General features: G+C 41.5%; 1 protein-coding gene across 4 annotated transcripts in view; it reads left to right on the top strand.

Annotated features, from left to right (window-relative positions):
* Positions 1-19,382, top strand: part of HECW2 (HECT, C2 and WW domain containing E3 ubiquitin protein ligase 2) — a 126,603-nt gene that overhangs the window by 87,160 nt on the left and 20,061 nt on the right. For all 4 annotated transcript variants that reach the window (XM_021289785.2, XM_065069907.1, XM_021289787.2 and 1 more), the window contains 11 exons: positions 866-2,206; positions 3,482-3,577; positions 4,885-5,035; positions 5,398-5,501; positions 7,232-7,356; positions 8,611-8,796; positions 10,631-10,765; positions 13,171-13,273; positions 14,255-14,351; positions 15,104-15,187; positions 16,007-16,116. In XM_021289785.2, coding sequence (XP_021145460.2) covers positions 866-2,206; positions 3,482-3,577; positions 4,885-5,035; positions 5,398-5,501; positions 7,232-7,356; positions 8,611-8,796; positions 10,631-10,765; positions 13,171-13,273; positions 14,255-14,351; positions 15,104-15,187; positions 16,007-16,116 — 2,532 coding nt within the window. The remainder of the gene's footprint in view (positions 1-865; positions 2,207-3,481; positions 3,578-4,884; positions 5,036-5,397; positions 5,502-7,231; positions 7,357-8,610; positions 8,797-10,630; positions 10,766-13,170; positions 13,274-14,254; positions 14,352-15,103; positions 15,188-16,006; positions 16,117-19,382) is intronic.

Here is a 19,382-nt window from a genome sequence, read left to right as displayed (position 1 = left end):
GGTTTATTAGACAGATTTTTAAACGATTCTGCTTATGATTCTCATTTTCTGGGACATATTGGGTCATCACATTCATATGTGTTTATTTACATGTTTATGATCTTAGATTCTCCTTCATTAGACTTGGCATAATCTCTTCGATAGTGAGATATTGCCCTATCTTTTAACTTGATGCAACCTTCTTCCCTTCTTTGTGCTTACATAGTCCTGTATCTCATTAATATTTTTCCAGTTACTGTCTCCTCTCTCAAATGAGGTGGCTTATTTTCCTTGTCCTTTTCTATGCATTACCATCTCAGGAACTTTGCTTAAGTAGATTCACATTCTTTGCAGCGGGAAGTCCTATAAATTAACTCAAAATACATATTACGTATAGAGTTTGATATCTGTACATACTTTGTGATTCATCGTGTGATCTCAGCTGCTGGTTTGCGTGTTACTAAGGGTGTAATGACAGCTGGTGTCAGTGACTGGCTTTGTGTAAATCCTTCTTTTGGGTGAGAACTGGTAGAAAACTAGTTCTTTGGTTTTGAGGCTGGTTTTACTGACACTTGGCAAGATGCTGGGCAGTGCTCTGTCTTTTGAAAGCAAATGGGAGTCCTTAGAAGTCACACTTCACAACCCTTAAACTTCTTATGTCTTAGAAAATAGTGTAAAGTTACACAAAGAAAATTCTCTAGTGGCTGCTATAATGCTGTGGATGCCTCTTTTGTTTTAATTGTGTTTTCTTCCGTTAGTTGTCTGACTGAAATAAGCGAACATCTTGAAAGATGTGTAGTTTTATATCACTTCGGTGATGCAGAAAAAGCAGAATGACTGTCTGTTGCTGCGTTGTGTTTCACATTCAGTCTTTGTGTCTCTGCAGATGCTTCACCAGAAACAGTTGGCACTTTGTTAGGGGTGAACTCTGTAAATGGTGACTTGGGGAGCCCCTCGGATGATGAGGACATGCCAGCAGGACATCTCGATACATCCACAGTGTGTTCCAATGGTCCGGTCCTTGAGGAATCTTCTGGAGAAGGAATCCTGAGACACTCTTTAAGGACTAGTACAACCCTGGAAACGAACCAGGATGATTTGACCTCTGTTGCTTCAAGATCATCACCTTCCAGAGGTCGCCAGGACTCACTAAATGACTATCTGGATGCAATAGAACACAATAGTCATCCCAGGCCCGGGACGTCTGCCTGTGGGGAGCGTCCACGTGGAGCCTCCCCAAAACTGAGGAGTAGCTTCCCTACTGACACAAGACTTAATGCTATGCTTCACATCGACTCAGATGAAGAGGAGCATGAGCTACACCAAGACTTGGGTTTTCCATCTTCCTTGGAAGACGATGGTGGTTTAGTAATGCTTAATGGTGCTACGAGAAACGTTGAAAGAAATGGTTTAAGTTACCCGTCAGATCGGGTAATGCAAGGGCCTGCAGAGAATGAAAACGTTTCGGCCTCCGAAGCCCCTTTGCCATCAAGTGATGACCAGCAAGAGACTCCCCTGGAGCCTCCACCATCACAGGTAGCAGGAGATGACAGCCTGCAAGGTTCCCAAAGCGAAGCGCCGGCAGAGCAGGCGGGCAGCGAGCCCTGCGCCGCTCGGGAGGCGCAGCAGCCTCCCAGCAGTGCCGAGACGGGAGCTGCTGATGCTGCTGCTGGGACCAGACGGGGCGTCAGCGAAACAGAATCCATTGATCAAGGGTCCGAACCTTCCCAGATGTCATCAGAAACCGAGCAGAGCGATCCTGCTCGCACAGAAAGCGTCAGCGAGGCGAGTACCCGGCCGGAAGGAGAGAGCGACGCGGAAGGGGCAGACAGCTCCTGCAACGAAAGCGCGACCGTGCGGCGTCCCTCGGTTGAAATGCGATGTTCGTCTTTTGAAAGCGCCAGGTTTCCTGAGACTCCAGCCTTTTCCTCTCAGGAGGAGGAAGAGGGAGCCTGTGCCGCTGACGGGGCTGGAGCTGAGCCAGGGGCTCAAACCCAAGATGCTGCAAGTGCTTCTGGTTCCCTGCCTGCCGTCCTGATCCCGCGGGAGGAGGCACAGGAGGCTGAGGCAGGTGAATTGCAGGACCAGGAGGAAGCTGAAGAAATCTGGCAGAGAAGAAGAAGCCTGCGGGCGGCTGCTGCTGATAGCCAATCCCAGGATGAAGAAGCCGAAGGAGCCCAAGCGGCTTGCGAGGGGGCCACGGCACAGCTTGAAGGAGCTACTGGAGGTAATTACCGCAGGAGGCACTTTCTGAAGTGACCTTTCTGCAGCAAATACAAATCATTTTAAAAATAAGCATCTAAAAGTAAAGGTCTTCATTTCACAATTTCATTGTCTTCCAAGATTTTTTTGTTGTTCCTTTGAGATTTATTCCCTGCTTCAAGAGACTCTTGGGGTTTTTGATTTACCAAAAAATCAAAACTTAAATATCCATTTTGAACTGGATATATTTTAATTCCTGAGAAAGTAATAAGGAGGAGGATGAAGAGGAGAAAAGAATTCCACAATATTACCCTGCTTGCTGATCAGAATGATAATGGGGAGGGGGAAAGAATCCCAAAACTATGAAATGCAAACTCAAATTTGTATTTGGGTCTTTTCTTCAGCATGTTTATGGGGAAAGAAAATATATGCATATATTAGCATTAAAACATATGGGTGATCAGAAGGAAGGAAACAAAAAAAAGGAATAATTTTTTTAGTCCCACTTCAGGCTGTTTATGTTCCCTTTGCCAGACCCTTGTCTGTGCAGACACATCCTAACACAGCGGGACCGAGGGAGGAGAGGAGTAAGCTACTCAGGTTAACACTCAAACTCTTACCAATTGTAAAATTATTGTAACGGTTGAGAATTTTGTGTCTCACTAAAATCACTGGAAGTAGAAATGGGGATAGATTGTTTCCAAGCACGTTTCACAATGGATTATCCGTTCAGTTTCTTCGGGATTTGAAGTGGATCTAATCAATTGGTTTTGGGATCTATTAATTTCTTCTCTTCATAAGCAACCCTTTGATTTGCAAAGTGTAGTTTTGGTGTTTATTTCAAACACCGTCCGTATGTTATTTTACATCATTTTCTAGACATTTGGAACTGTTTGTGAGGTTTCAGTCAGTGTGGCTGCTGCAGGGGAGCTCAAGGGGCAGTTTCACCTCCCGCTCTCGCAGCAGGTTCTGTGGTGACTGGGTGGAGCATTGTCCTTGTCCCTTGCTGGGATATGGCTCTGGCACACACTGTTGTCTCTGGACTCTGGTGGTCACATGTGGGTGTGACACATCCCAAGAGGTGACATTTTCAAGACCAGGACTGCAGCACATCCCAGAGGAATAACTTACCCAGAGCTGTAGACGTAACTTGCTTTGCCTCTGAAAATAGATGACTATTAGATATAACCTAAAATATCATAGTCCTGTGGAAGCTTTAGCGTGTCTTGTTCACTTTAGAGGTAACTCTAGGGCTTCCCCACATTGACTGAAAATATAATTTGTGGGTGTTCTATTGCAGGTTCTCAAGCCAATGGCCATCAGCCCCTGCGGTCGCTGCCATCGGTGCGTCAGGACGTCAGCCGGTACCAGCGAGTGGACGAGGCTCTCCCACCAAGTGAGCTGCTCCATACTTCAACTGGGGGGCTGGGCTGCCAGGATCTCATTACTGAGATCTCATTACATTTCTTAAACGTGAGAGCTGAGAATGAACAGCCGAGAAGTTAAAAGCAAGGGGAAAAACGGAAAGCCTAGTGCTGTTTTGCAAAAGGCATTGTGCTCTGTTTGCCAGTTATCAGGATGTGTGATGATAATTATACCTGGTTTGTGTTTTCCTTGCATTTCTTGAGGCAGTGTGAAGGCTTGTTGAATTAAAAGAAACCTATATATTAAGCAACAGTTAGCTGAGCCTAAATTGACAGATTTGCTGTGATGTTTGCAGAATTGGCAATTCTGGAACATACATTTCATATACCAAGGCATTTGATTGTTATAATTGTCCATCTTTTCTGGCAGGTCTGCTTACCTTTAACATGTAAACCCAGGAAGAGCAATGGCATCTACTTTATTATTAATCCTATTAGCTGGGGAAAAACAATGTTGGGTGTCAAGCTTTGCAAGGCTTTTGGTACTTATCCATTGGCCTTTTGCACTGGAATAAGCCTCAGAGATTGGATCTTGAATTACTTCAGTCCAAGAGAATTAGACTTAAGTATTCTGATTTTTTTTTTTCCCCTGGGACAATTGCTGGTTAGTGGGAAATAGAAAAAGGAATAGAAATTATTAGATATGGATTCCACAGAACTTTAGCTACAAGGCCTATGGGGAGAGACTGAGGGAGCTGGGCTTGTTTAGTCTGGAGAAGAGGAGGCTTAGAGGTGAGCTCATCACTCTCTAGAACTACCTGAAGGGAAGTTATAGCCAGGTGGGGATTGGTCTCTTCTCCCAGGCAGTCAGCAATAGGACAAGGGGGCATGGGCTTAAACTCTGCCAGGGGAAATTTAGGCTGGATATTAGAAAGAAATTCTTTACAGAGAGAGTGGTCAGGCATTGGAATGGCTGCCCAGGGAGGTGCTGGACTCACCGTCCCTGGAGGTTTGTAAACTGAGATTGGACATGGCACTTAGTGCCCTGATCTAGTCAATGGACTGGAGTTGGACCAAGGGTTGGACTGGATGATCTCTGAGGTCTTTTCCAACCCAGTCGATTCTGTGATTCTGTGATACAGTGGGAAATGTGATTTTGGGGATAAAATAGGGAAAAGCCGAATCTCGTATCTGTTCCGTAAGAAAGTTCTGTGCTGAAGTCATCATATAGAAGAGAAAGTTGGAACAATAGATTCAGCTACAAAAGTGACAGAGCTAAAATAAAGAAATAAATGAACCCCAAGCCCTCCGTAGTTCACAGTGTTTTCTTGCTACTTAGACTGGGAGGCTCGAATCGACAGCCACGGCCGGATTTTTTACGTGGACCACGTGAATAGGACAACAACGTGGCAGCGACCCACAGCTCCCCCGGCCCCACAGATCCTCCAGAGGTCAAATTCCATCCAGCAAATGGAACAGCTGAATCGCCGGTAAGAATTACTCCTGTTCTTTGTGAATTATGTGCCCTCAAAACTGCATTCCTCATTGTAAGACCAACTGTGGAGACGGGGTCACAGTTGCTACTGCAGCTGGCCATGTGTGTTTATTTTTATCATATTTGGGTGTCCCTTTTAATTTGCATGTGGGCTTCTAGGGCTTTTCTATTCCAACTTTGTTCATTTAAAAAAAAATCTGATAATGGTTTTCAGAAGTTCAAAAGGCTATTAATGTAGAAATTAGAGGTCAATGCAGATTAATCTACATGGCAGAAGAAATGGGCATGCTCTCTCAGAGCCAGAATTGGATCATAGTTCCCATGTGCTATATATAAAGTCCAGTTTTCTAACTGTAGGTACCAGAGCATCCGGAGGACAATGACTAACGACAGGCCTGAAGAGCACACAAATGCCATGGATGGAGCTGGAGAGGAGACTGACTTCCACCATTCTAATGCAGGTTACAAAAAAATATATATATGTATTTATTTTCCACTTCTGAAGGGAGCACTCATCTCATAGGTGATTTAATGAGATTGACATAAGGCAGAACCTAACGTCTGCCCCTGAAAGTCTGGATCAAAATCAAACCATTTGTTTTCATTGCTGTCTCATTTTTGAACATTACAGCTCAGCCTGTTCAATATGCTGAAGAGATGAGTGTGAGATTCAGGGCATTTTTCTATCAGTACCCGACTGGGTAGACATATAGGCAGGACATTTGCAGTGAAAAAGTATAAAATTGCACGGTCTGCATTACAAATATTTTGAATCATCTTCTGCATTTTGAAATGGTAGAATAGAGGACTAGAAAGGATTTTAGGCAGCCATCAGCTTCATCTCTGTGCTGAAGATAGATGGGGTGAGTTGTACCACAACTATACTTGGCAGATGCTATCCCATGTGTTTTTATAGCATGTTCTCCAGTTGATGGACATTCTCTAACCATTTTTAGACAGTCTACTCATATTGTTTCTCTTACAACGTATTCTTAATTCCATGACTTCCTAGTTTTTCCTCATGGCTTCTGTTTTTAATTCTCCAGTTTTTTTTGTTGGCCTTCTCAGGGCTGTCTTCAGGTGGCTGCATTTCCTGAGGAATATTTCAGAAAATTAAATAGAGCTATGACTCTGCTGTACTGAAGAGATTGCAGAAACATCGCTTGTCTTACATACAACGCTTCTGCAAAATTATTACTTTTCTTTTTTTCTTTTTTTTTTGTGATAGTATGACACTAACCACCAGTGTCTATGTCTTTGAGCTGCTAAAATCAGGTCCAGACCCTTGTGTGCAGATCTTTGGCACAGACGTCTGTTTTTCATCTGGTCTTTGTGCCATAACCCTTTCTGCACACAGGTCTTTGCACTTTTCTGATGTGTCACTACAACAGTTGGCCTTGTTGAACCTCAGACAATTGGGCTCAGCCCATTGATCCAGCTGATCCAGATCCCCTTGTAGAGCCTCCATCAACACTCCCACCCAACTTGGTGCATCCAAATAGATTTTCAAAGTTAACTGAGGGGAGGAGTTTCAACATCGTAGCAAATACCACTCATAATGTATTTTCAGTTCTTGGTATGGTTGAAAAATCAGTGAGCTTCTATGGTTGCTAGGAGAAGACCCAAAAGGTTACTGAAAGTTGAAGCTTGAAAGGTAGTTCCTTGGTAACCTGTTTCCTACTTACATAAAGTGCTTAAATACTGTATTGGGATCAGGGCTATGTTAATGGCAGTGATTTATTGGTTTGGTTTTGTTTTTTTTAAGGAGGAATTAAACGTTTTTAAGTGTACAGTGACTTTTATATCCATTAGTTAGCATTTTAAAAACACATTATTTGCATATAGTTACAGTACAGCAATATAGGCTTGCCACAGGGACCTTATTGCATCTTAGCCACATGTTTGGTAACTCAAATAATTGGATGTGATTTATTTTTTAATGATTGTTCACAAAAAGCAACAAGTTACTAAAGTAAAATTACTAAAGTAAAATCATCATATTTTCAAGAGCTTCAGTGCTATGTTAGAAGAAATTCAGGTACACTTATGTGAAGAATACTTAATAAATCTAAAATAATTGTATACCTAGTGCTTTTCTTGCTTGTGTGATTCAAGTACCAATATAGTTGTTTGCAGTGATGTTTCGGTAATGATTATTACTGGAAGTCTTTGTCACTCACTTTGCTGTTAGATTTTCGAAGAGAGAATGTGCTGCCTCACTCTACCTCCAGATCCAGACTGACGTTATTGCTCCAGTCCCCCCCTGTGAAATTCCTTATCAGCCCGGAGTTCTTTACAGTGCTGCATTCTAACCCTGTAAGTATAGTGTCTACAAATAAGAAGCTTTCATAAATACACGCTAATAAATGTATCTGTCATGTGTACAAACATATTGCTCAGTGATTCAAAGATATTAGTAGTACATGGGGAAGCTGGATAAATTCAGACACCCATCATCATTCCTTGCTAGTTGGCATTATTTTTCACTCTGTTCTTCATCTTTCTAATGATACAAAACTCATTTGTCTATGGAAGCAATAGCTTTCTTGCTGTGCTTAGCAGAGGATGAGACAATTCTGAGAATTAAAATCAGGCTTATTTTTTAAGATCACGTTGCAGCTTATGGGATGATGTGTTTTCCCTGGGATATTTTGTATGAAAATATATTAGAGGTCACACTGATCAAAAAGAGATCTTAATGTATATTTTCTGTTTTACCTGTTATTCAGTGCAGCTTCTCATATAAGTTTTTTTCAATGTTTCATTTCCTTTGTGTCACAGGTTTTATAGTGTAAAGAGAAGTAATGGAATGAATAATTTGTTGTCTGCAAGCTAACTTGTTAATAATTCAATGTTTTTTAAATTACCGGTCAGCATTCGTTTGCTTTTGATATATATGTATATATGTCTGTATCTGAATAATTCTGCTTTGCTTGCACAGCTTTATCTTGAATATCCCAAAAACCAGGGTTTTTTTGCAGGGAAGGACATTAACTGTTTATTTTCCCTTTTTATTTAGAGTTTTCTCTGTTTCTCAGTTCTAATTTTATTACATAAATTACACATGAACATGCAGTCACAGGGTATTTTGGAAAAATGAGTAGGTGTAAACAATATTTATGTGGGTTTGTGCTAAGTTCTGCAAACGTGTGTATCTCTGTCCTGCAGGAAACTGTCTGAGCTTTATTACTGCGTTCTGTGGCTACATTTGACCTATTAATCCAGAAATTAGGGAATACCTATAAAAACTCTACTTTTAAAGCAGTTTTCAGTGTTAGAGGATTCTTTGCAGTTCTAGGAACGAGTGTTTTAAATGGTACCTGTAGCGTATTTCACCCTTTGCTGATGTGAGTCAATTATGAAATTTTGTATATCTCAAGCAAAATAAGAAACATCAAACACTTATCTCAAAACCTCAGAAAAAGGACCATTTTTTTCATATTGTTGTGGCTTAATTGGAGATAACTTTTAAGATTTTATAGATAAAGATATAGATAAAGATATTTATTTCTTAGTAAGAAAAAATTTTACCTTTTAAAAGTAATTCCTTTTGCCTTCTTTTTTCTTCAGAGTGCCTACCGCATGTTTACAAATAACACGTGTTTGAAGCACATGATCACCAAAGTCCGGCGGGACACCCACCATTTCGAGCGCTACCAGCACAACCGGGACTTGGTCGCCTTCCTCAACATGTTCGCCAACAAGCAGCTGGAGCTGCCAAGAGGTTGGGAGATGAAACACGACCATCAGGGCAAGGTAACTCCTGCACCTGTGGCTCTGAGCTCTTCATCTTGGATGTTGTCGCGGGGGGGAATTGAGGGTTCTGCTCATGCAGAACGATGTTTAGATTTCTCAAAGAGAAGTGCGACTTCAAAGAGTTTGGTGGCAGGTACCTGCACAGAGGTTCCACCCCCAATATTGCAATTAAAATTGTGTTTGTTGGACAGACTTTGTAGTTTTTGGACTGTGGATTTCACTTGCGTGTCTGTCTGGATGTCAGATGATCAAAACAGAGTTCTTACTGTTTAATGGGATTCCTTGCTCGTAGGCACAGGTTACAGGTACAAGTGATGGTTTTGCAACTTTGGCGTCCCTCCATATGCTTCTCCTTCCTTGGGAAGTGGAAATATGAACTATGAACATATGGAATATGTTCCAGCACAGTCCATAATGTTATTTAGTTGCTCTATAGCGTGACACAGTGGTTTGTCCACGAACCTTCATAGCAATCATCAGAACTGCATTTTCTCTGGTCTGGCCGTACCAAGCAGTCAGAAACCATGATTCCATGGATGCTATAAGCTGGTGTTGCCACCACAAGAGCCAGTTTTGCTCTCCTCTGACCGAGGGCAGAGGAACCAGCAGGGAGAGGGACAAAAAAAGAGTAATTTTATCCTGGCCCAGCTGCCCAGCCGGGTTCAGTGTGTGGCCACACAAACACTTGTGCCCGCAGGAGGCGGGAAGGGTGGGCGAGGGATGCAACAACTGGTTCGGGATGGGGGAAGATGAGAACGTTTCTTTTGCTGACACCGCAGGACTGAATTGGTTACGAAATTGTGGTCCAAGTACCTCCCTGGTGTGCAGACACAGCAGTGGGTCTCGCAACCCCCGGCCACCTCTCTACTAGTCCAGATTCTTCGGTTCCTCAAGCCAGAAGTCACTTTCTTATAACAATCCTGCTCAAAACAGGCATCTTTTTTTTGCCGCTTCCACATTTTTCCAGCACTGTAACTGAAAAAAACCACCACCAACAAAAAAAGAGCATTGAAATAGAACAGTGCTGGTTTCCAAGTGCAACACTAACACTGGAAAAAGTTTAAATTTCAGGGCTTAGAAACCTTTTTGGTTCAAATTGGACAGAACTGTAGGAGGTTTTTCATTTTCCAGGATACATGCTCCTGTGACCTTGCTTTCAGCAAATGTCTGACTAGCCAACATGTGTTATTTCTCACCAGTTGCCTGTTTAAATGTTTGAGGGTTTTTTGCCATCATCTTTGTGTCCCCGTCTGACTTCTCTTTTTTTAATGTTTTTATTTTTTTTTGAGGTTAGTGAACTTAGCATATTTCTATCAGGAGGATGGCAAAAATGCCTGTTGGCTTGTAATCAGAGTTCATCACAGGATGTGATCGTACACTTGATATATATATACAGCCAATTGTGATCATAATTATATGGTAAATAGTTCACAAAAGGGAATGTTTTTGCCACTTAGTATCAGCTTTTTAGATGTTTATAAGGAAATAAAAGGGAGAATGCAGCAGGGTTACTTTTATTAACTATTTAAATAGTCTCTTTACAGTCATAGTAAAGCTTCCTACTAATGGTGCTTGTCAGATGAGAATTTCAAAGGGCTTTATAGACATGAATGACATAAGGCATTCAAGAATTCATCCCTCCAGTGAGATGGAAAAATGTTATGTGTCTTCTGCTGAAGGGAAATGCAAACCACAGTAATGGGAGGAAGATTTTTCCAAAGCCTCCCATCAGCGAATGAACGCTAGATCCTGGACAGATGTTAACCTTGGACGCAGTAAAAAACAAAACAAGCCAAACCAAAACGTTGGCTGTAAATTCTTTCTCCTTCTCCAGGCTTTCTTTGTTGATCACAACTCCCGCACCACCACGTTTATCGACCCCCGGCTCCCGTTGCAGAGCAGCAGGCCCACGAGCGCCTTGGTCCATCGGCAGCACTTGACCCGGCAGCGCAGCCACAGCGCTGGGGAGGTGAGTGGGAGCTGCCCCTTCTCTTCCTTTGGGACCCACTGGCTTCTTAGGATCATCCTCTTTCCCATCACTCTGTTCACAATTTCATGCTGTGAGGAGCGTGATTCTTCTGTGACCATACAGTACTCATCTGCAAATAGTTATTATTTTATTTTCTAGCCATCGTTGCTTTTGAAATGTATGATTTCAGAGGACAAATATCAGACATGAGTTTCTGTTATTTTAATATGCAGTAACCCCATTTAACCACAGGAGAGCATCTGGTTACAGATTACCAGTATCTGTACCCCGTCTTTCCATGTCAAAATAAGTACTGTTGTCTAGCACGGTGTCTGCCAAGTGTGTTGACGTAACTCTGCAAATAAGAGGGGAAAAAAAAGTACATGTGTTTATATACATCTAGATGTGCAGCTTTCCAAATAAGTATAAAAAAGCCTCACCTCAAAAAGGTTTATCAGCCTGATAAATGCATCTCTACATTCTAAAGAGAAATACATTTTCACCAGTGGTCTCCATACTGTTGTTGCAACTTCTTTTTACCTGTGAGCAAGTGTCTGTACCATGACTTTGGCCTCAGTTGTACTGTATTTAACCTCCGTGCTGTTGGCTGTAAGTTGGCTTTTCAGAGAAGGGCTGTTTATCCTTCTTTGAGCAGCATGCAGAAGCTCTGCATATAGAACAGGGAGATTCGTGTCAACTGTGCTACTGAAGCTCTCAATACTGGAAAAGAAAAAGGTAGTTTATCTGGCAGGAAGTCATCACATATATTCATTATACACAGTGCTGATTACCTGACAAAATTTTCCACTCCATCTAGATACAGGAAATTCCTCAAACCATGTTTCTACATGTAATTTTAGAAATATTTCCTTGATATTGTTGGGGTTGTAACTTGAAGTATAATTCCAGATAGGAATCTCAAACATAGCAATTCAATCCAGTATTCCCATTGTGGGCTTCATGATGTAATGATGTTAATTTGTGTGCATGTTTATGAATCTGAACACCACTGTTTCTTCTGTGCTTATGACTTAAGTATTGCATATTTGCAGCTATTTCTCCTGTTTGTAAACCATTGCATCAAGGAACTATACATTATTACAAAAGATGAAAACTTAATGAAAAAAATTCTCCAAATACTTTCTTTGCCACAAACTTGGATGTTTTGAAGCCACTGACTCATTTTTTACAGGGAGATGCTCTAAAGCAAACATTAACCAGTATAAGGAATGCCTTTTTAGTTAAAGCTGAACTGCAGTGTGAAGCAGAGCTGGTAATAATAATGTATTATGAATAATGGCATTTCTTTGCCAGCACAGCGCCTACAGGAAATAATTTTTCATTTTTCTGATGTAGTATTATCAGAGAGCACAAAGATCTTGGGAGAGATACCTCAGGACTTTTGCTGCCTCATGATTTCAGAGACTGGATTTAAATACAGCGTTTAGAATGATTTGATCTTTTGTAGTTCGATGTTTTAGACATCTCTGGAGCTTTGAAGTGTAGTTCAGACGCTAAGTGTTACATGTAGGCAGAAGAAAGGAGAACTAAACATAAAGGTCCAGCAGGATTGAAAGAGAGGATGAACAAAATGTTTTACGTAGATAAAATACAAAAGACCGAGACTGTAGAAGTGACTGCAGCCTTAGCTCACAGAACACGGCACAAGTTGCCTTGACATCACAAATGCTACCAGGAACAATTTTACATTGTGGTTCTACCCTAAAAATGTTCACATGCAACATTTTTTTTAATCCTGGAAGGTGAACACAAAAAAAATCAGAACATTTTTATTGGATGATTGTAGGAAATGTATTTTTACCGGTTTTGGACTCATTTGCCTTGCTGGAATATGAACTCACTTCTTTTATCCTTCTGCTTCAGCCACAAACTTGTTTCCAGTTCAAATTTAGGGCAACTCCATTCATGCACAGAAGTAACAGAGGTGTTAATGGAGGAGTAGAATTTGATTTTCAGAACTTTTGATATGGGTAAAGATGCCCGTGAAGTACAAATGGCCCTCTGAAGGAATGCCAGTTTGAGGTTTTTTAGTCCCTTTTCAGAATGGGACTGTTACTTGGAAACGGCAATCAACTTTCAATCAGTTTTGATTCTCTGTATGAACAGCCACACAGAATCCCAGAATGTCAGGGATTGGAAGGGACCTCAAAAGCTCATCCAGTGCAATCCCCCCATGGAGCAGGAACACCCAGATGAGGTTACACAGGAAGGTGTCCAGTTTACTGTCACACAGCAGAGCTGGTTCCTGCTGTGGTGGTCACTGGGTACGGGGATCAAGCGAAGTGTTGACGTCCCGTTTTAGGCCCTGTGAGTTCTCATTTTTCTATCCCAAAGTACATCTGCTGGAATAGAGGCACTCATTGTGGTTCCTCACGCGTTTTCAGGTCGGGGAGGACTCTCGCCATTCGGGACCGCCAGTTTTGCCAAGACCATCCAGCACGTTTAACACAGTCAGCAGAGCTCAGTACCAGGATGTGGTTCCAGTGGGTATGTCCACGTGTGGCGTCTTCTCAGAGAAGTTCTCCACAACTGAGGGTGTTGTGTCCATGCGCACTGCTGAGATTTTCATTTGCTTGGGATGGGTGGAAGTTAGCGTTTGTTGTGATTACTTCATCAGCATTTCCCAATCGTTCAGTAACAACCTGCAGGAATAATACTAAAAAATGTCTGTTCAGAACCAAATAATGCAAAACTTCTGCCTTCCTTGCTCACTCTATCTGGTGAGAGGGGGAGTGGAAGCCAGTAAGCCAAGTTGTGTCCTAACTGGACTCTATTCCCAGTGATTTTTGTACAATCTCTGAGCATCTGTTTTGGCAAGGTTCCAGAAAGTGTTAATCAGCTTGGAATTAGTCACTAGCTTAACTCCTGTTCTCAGTTACATACACACAAAGTTACTGACTTTCATGCCACCAAGAAGATAATTTAGCTTATCGAATCCAACAGCTGTCACGTTGTGCTAAATCAAGATAAATTCATCCAATTGATTGAGTGGCTCTTTGTACTGTGGCATGTTTACTTGAAAATCTCTGCCTATTTAAATCCTTCCCCATGCCATAGACACACTCCAGGCTCAACAACCAGTGAGGATTTGATAGGGGTGTTTCTGATGCCTCTTTAATATTGAGAATGGATTTCAGTACACTGAAAACCAAGGTCTCTGTAATTTTAGTCTAGCAATGAATATTCTACCTCAACTCAGTGTGAGCGATAAAATATAATAGAAATATCTAACAACATTAGAACTGCTAAAACTGGGAAGAATGTGTCGCAGTCAGATTTGCTTTGTGATCAAGAAGCATGTTCCCCGAATGATAGTAGAACTGGTGGCCTTACATGAAAAATTATTAACATTATATTGCTAAACTTAAAACTGTGAAGGTGAAGTCTGCTGTCATTATTGTTTGAAACTCAGAAGGAATGCAGTCCTGTCTTCTTGTTTCAGCATGATACTTTTGTTGATGTTTTCAGCTTACAATGACAAGATAGTTGCGTTTTTGCGGCAGCCCAATATATTTGAAATTCTACAAGAGCGTCAACCAGATCTTACTAGGAATCATTCACTCAGGTAATAAAATTGGTGACGTCTGCTATTCCATTTCTATACAAAATGGTAATTAGAATTTGTTTCTTCCGTTAATATCAGCAGTGGAACATAGTAGACTGTAGCCTTGTAGCCTATTCAAACATGCTCATAATGCTGTGGGAAGTAGTTCTTTGTGTTACTCTGTGAATAAGATTTAGAAGAACAGAGGTAATGCGTTATTACCAAATAAAGGTACCTACAATAAAGTGTTTAGAACAAGTGGCATAAGAGATTTGCTGATGTCTTCAAAATGCGCCAGGCCAGCTGGATGGCACGGCAAATGAGTGCATGCCCAGCTGGGACACTGAGGCACTATGGCACAGATGGTTTTGTCCTTGTCTTCTTACTGTGTCCTGACCTAATGACCTTGGAGGTAATCTTGTATCGATCAGAATTTTAGTGTTTCTCCAAATTTTAAGAAAGGAGTGGCTACAGGTTTTTGCATAGTTCAATGAGCCTGAACTTGGAGGACTGATGTTATTAAATTTGGATTGCTGTACAGCAGTCTGCACATTGAAGAGATGAGGGCAACAGGAGAATCGTTCCTCAGAATAAATTAGGTTTTTGGTTATAATATTTTGCTGCTCACAAGGACATGGTGCGGCAGGGAAAAAAATGGCTTCTGTAATGCCCAGAGGTTTTTATGATGTACCCTGTACTTTTCTTGTTACTGTGGTGTGTATCGGTGCCTTATTTGCCAAAGATATGTTGGAAGCCTTTTTTTGCTTCCCCAGGGAGAAGATCCAGTTCATCCGGACAGAGGGAACACCTGGGTTGGTGCGTTTATCCAGCGATGCAGACCTTGTCATGTTGCTCAGGTGGGCACAGCTGCTTCCCGTGCACCTCTGGAACGTGCCGGGGCTGTTAGGTGGGGACTGTGCTGATTTGGGGACCGCATCATTTCCCCTTCAGTCCTTGGACTTGCAGCTGAGACAGCTACAACTCAGGGCTTAGATTTTTGATTTTCATCATGTTCAGTTTCTGTTAGATTGGTGCAAAAGGAATTGCGGTTTTTGCATTGTTGAAATTTGCCATTTGATATTGGGTACATTCTGATATTAGATATTCTGTCTCTTTTTGGATTTGCTTCTGTTGATATTTGGAAAAGACTGACATAGATACTATGCAGGCTCTATGTACACAGATGCAGTGATTAGGCTGCAAAATGTTTATTGTTTTTCTCTGAAAAGTTGTGTAGCAGTAATAGGTGAGGCATGAAACAACCCAACCTAAGCAGATGGGATGTGATACCCATTTCAGCAACAGTATTAGTAGTAAAGATAAAATGAGGAAATAACTTTTATGCCCACAAGCTTATTATTCAATGCGCCCAGCAAGTTCTGATGTGATTCTTAATCCCGGAGGCTTAGAATGTTTGTTCCTGGTCTTTGTGCAGTATGGCGGATCTTTTTTTCCGGGAAAGTGTGACTAAGGTTGTTGACCCTTTTGTAATGAGAACACAACTGGGGTTGTCTAGTAACTTTCGAGGTCTGGTTGAGGGCATGGCAATAAAATATTTTGTAGCACTCTAAGTGTGCATAGTGGAGAGAAAGCAGGCTAGAAACTATAGATTTGTTCCTAGAAAGTGAGAAATGCCATTTATTCAAATAAATGTGTTATTTGCTCCTTTCAACCAGCTTGTTTGAGGAGGAGATCATGTCATACGTGCCGCCACATGCCTTACTTCATCCTAGTTATTGCCAGTCGCCGAGGGGCTCGCCGGTGTCTTCGCCACAGAACTCCCCGGGTAAGTTGCTTGGGCACAGCAAAACCATTGCTTCTACTGGGGAAGGACCAGTTCCAGATCAGTAAACTCAGTATAGCTCGCTCCTTCTGCCTTCCCCAAAGTCAGGGAACAAAAACAATAGAAAAACCATTTTGACTATGATTTTTTGTTGTCTTTCAAAATTGAAATTCATGGCAGATTAAAGCCAAGAGCCTGCTATTGGGAAGCTATAACCTGTTCTCCATTATGGTTCCCAGGTTAGATGGGTAAAGTTAATGAGCTGGAGCATCTTCCAAGTGGTCAGTGAGCTTATTGCTGCAGTACTTTCATTACAATGGTATCTGTAAGATACTGCAGCAGAGCTAGTTCACTTTATGTTAGGCTGCATGTCATGACTTTCCACCTTCCTGAAGATGCAAGCTCTGTTGCTCCAGCACCACCAAAAGATTTAGTCCTATTTTTGAGCAAAGTCAACTAATGTGATTGCATTTGACTGTCAAACTTGAGCCTTTGCCTTGGGCTCACGAGAAGTTTTGCCGGAAGAGAAGATTGGTGGATTACAACTTCAGAGGCTGTGATTTTGTTCTGACTTGTAAAACACGCAAACTTGTTTTTCAGTGGTGAGAAACAACTAAGTGACTGTTCATGCCAAGATCCTGCTGCCTAGAGAATTAAAAATATGAGATCTAATAACTGTACATTAAAACGCCATTGTTAATGGGGCTGTGGGGTAACGAGTCCCAGTTTTATGTAAAGCCACCTTGTTGCCCCTTTAACGTGAGTCCAAAAATAGCATTTTGTGGCTGTCTGGAAATACGCATATCAGAACAGAATGGAATTGAAATTTCTCATATTAACTAAGCTGCAGATCAGAACTAAACTATTTCCAATATGACGAGTTGCATTTGACCTCTGAAGGGTAAGTACAGCAATTTGAAGTTTATAGATGTTGCCATTCTTAGTTGTCTCAAGACGGTAATAGGTAAATAAAATAAAATCACTGCAGTAAATTGGAAGTAGCCCAAGGGAATTTCTACAAATTTGAGAACAAAAGTGTAGATAAATAGGGAATATTTGGGATGTAAGCAACTCTAGGTAGTTTCAGACAATAAGAAAATTTTATCAGGAAAAGTACGGTGATTACTATGGGCATTTTCCAGTCCACAATCATTAAAAGCTTTGCCTTTTCAAGGAACCAGATTAAAACCATTCATAAACATGTCCTGAGTGGTAGCTTTTCCTGCTGCTGGACGTAGGACTTCTGTAGGAGGTATTCAAAGAAACTATATTAAGATCTTGATCTTACGGCATTCTGCAAAGCAGCAAAATATAATACTCACATATATTGATATTTTTGATACATGTATGCTTCGGATATAATTGTTTCCCTTTGAAAAGAAAGGAAGAACGAAATCTGCATGTATGCATCTTATTTCCAGCTGCAAACCTGGCAGTCTTTGAAGAGTAAACACAGTTTTGGCTTTCGGAGTTATAATTTCTTTATTACCAGTGCATGCACCAAAGCATGCTGGGCAGGGCTTCACTCCAACAAAGTTGTTTCAAAATGCATTCAGTCTTTAACACGGGATATTCTCATCTGTTCCTCAAAGAAGTAGCACACAGTAAAGGATGGACAGGGATGGGTTTAGTCCTGTTCTCCTTAAAATTGTACCCTCTATTCCGTTTCATAGAAAATATAGAGACCATTGAATCTCCCTGTCAGTCTGCAAGTATGCATGTTTGTGTTGGTGTACAAATGACTCTTTTGATGAGAAATTGCAAATAGCTCATGGTTTCTGTGGAGGCTCTGTGGTTTTTTGTCAGCTAAACTGGCTGTGCTTCAGTACACGAGGGTGCGCGTTAAGGATCCTTTGTTCACATCAGTCACAATCGGTTGTACTTTCTCTTTTGGGCAGATGAATAGTCATGAAGCTGCTCTTTATATCTGCTTTAGAATATAACCTCTTTGAAAATCAAATATGATTATCACATCACTGGCGTTTTTTAGCTCTTCCATTAACATCTTTTGTTCCCAAGGCGGAAGTAATCACTATAATTGCCCAGGAATTTCTTGGTGCATGCATCTGATTTGCAATGAGGACTTGTCATGTGCCGACAGAATCCTGCACTGCTGATTTCTGAACCATGAAGTCATGAGTTACCAGATTTATATTCTGTGGTATCTCTCAGCAAAAACTTCCTTCGGGGGTTAAGATTAAAGTATGCTTTAGCTGTGTTTTTTTTGGTGACTACATTTTTGTACCTACTTTGACCCAAAGCAAAATAAACAAAGCAGGGGAAAAGGCCGATAATTAGAAGGCTGTTTACAGTTTCAAGTTCCTGTCAGTTTTCTAGAGAATTCAGCCGAGAAGCCCGTGGTGCTCTCAGTAAAAGAGGATACCCACCGTTCAGTAACCGGGGACCATGATTTGTTTTTCCAGAGGGGTCCTGCATGTTTCCATTGGAGCTCTGTGGATTCCCTGACCCTTTCTATTCCTCCCGCACGTCACTCTAAGCCTAGAACAAGCGGCAAGTGCCTTTCTTGTCAGACAGGTCTTTAGAAAACCTCTCATTCTCTCTCTCTGATCGTGCAGAGAGATCGACTGCAGCTTCTTCCAGCAGCCACTTCCGCAGGATGTTGCTCATCGTGTTTTCCCCCAGCCCCGTGTGCTTTGTGGCCAAGCAAGCTGCCCACAGCCTGAACAGATACGTGTTCTCTTTCCTTCATAACCTCAAATGCTACCTTCCCATGCCTTCACATATAGCAGCAATAAATATTTCTGTATTGGCCTGGTTGTGTACAGGAAGCCAAAAGAAAACTCATGTAATGAACTGGTTGTCTCTTAAAAGACAGAAATCTGTATGTATGTGCTTTTAAAGCACTCATTTGTATTTCCAGTGCGTCACAGGCCGGTTAGATGGCCACCAGTTGCAAAGAAGTAGTTGTCAACCTATGTATGGTTTAGGGCTTGAGAAATTGTACGTGTCCACTGAGTTTTTGGGGGGATGTCTACACAGCCATGCATGGGAGGAATTTCACATTGGGAAAACTAGGGAAGAGGAGACGAATGTTACAGGACTAGCATTAACTGCCTCTTTGGCACACTGTCTTGCAACCAAATCAATTGAATTAATTTATCTAGGGAGGTGGTGGACGTTCTAATAGTTGTAATATTCAGAATAGATCAGACTCAACACATAATTTGTATATACTAGACTTGTACATGTGAATGTGGGGGTATGCCATTGTTTTGGCATACAGATCTTTTAAGAAACTGACCCTCAAA

This window comes from Columba livia, chromosome 7, assembly GCF_036013475.1.
Source record: "Columba livia isolate bColLiv1 breed racing homer chromosome 7, bColLiv1.pat.W.v2, whole genome shotgun sequence".
Taxonomy (NCBI): domain Eukaryota; kingdom Metazoa; phylum Chordata; class Aves; order Columbiformes; family Columbidae; genus Columba; species Columba livia.
This window is presented reverse-complemented; position numbering and strand designations above follow the sequence as displayed.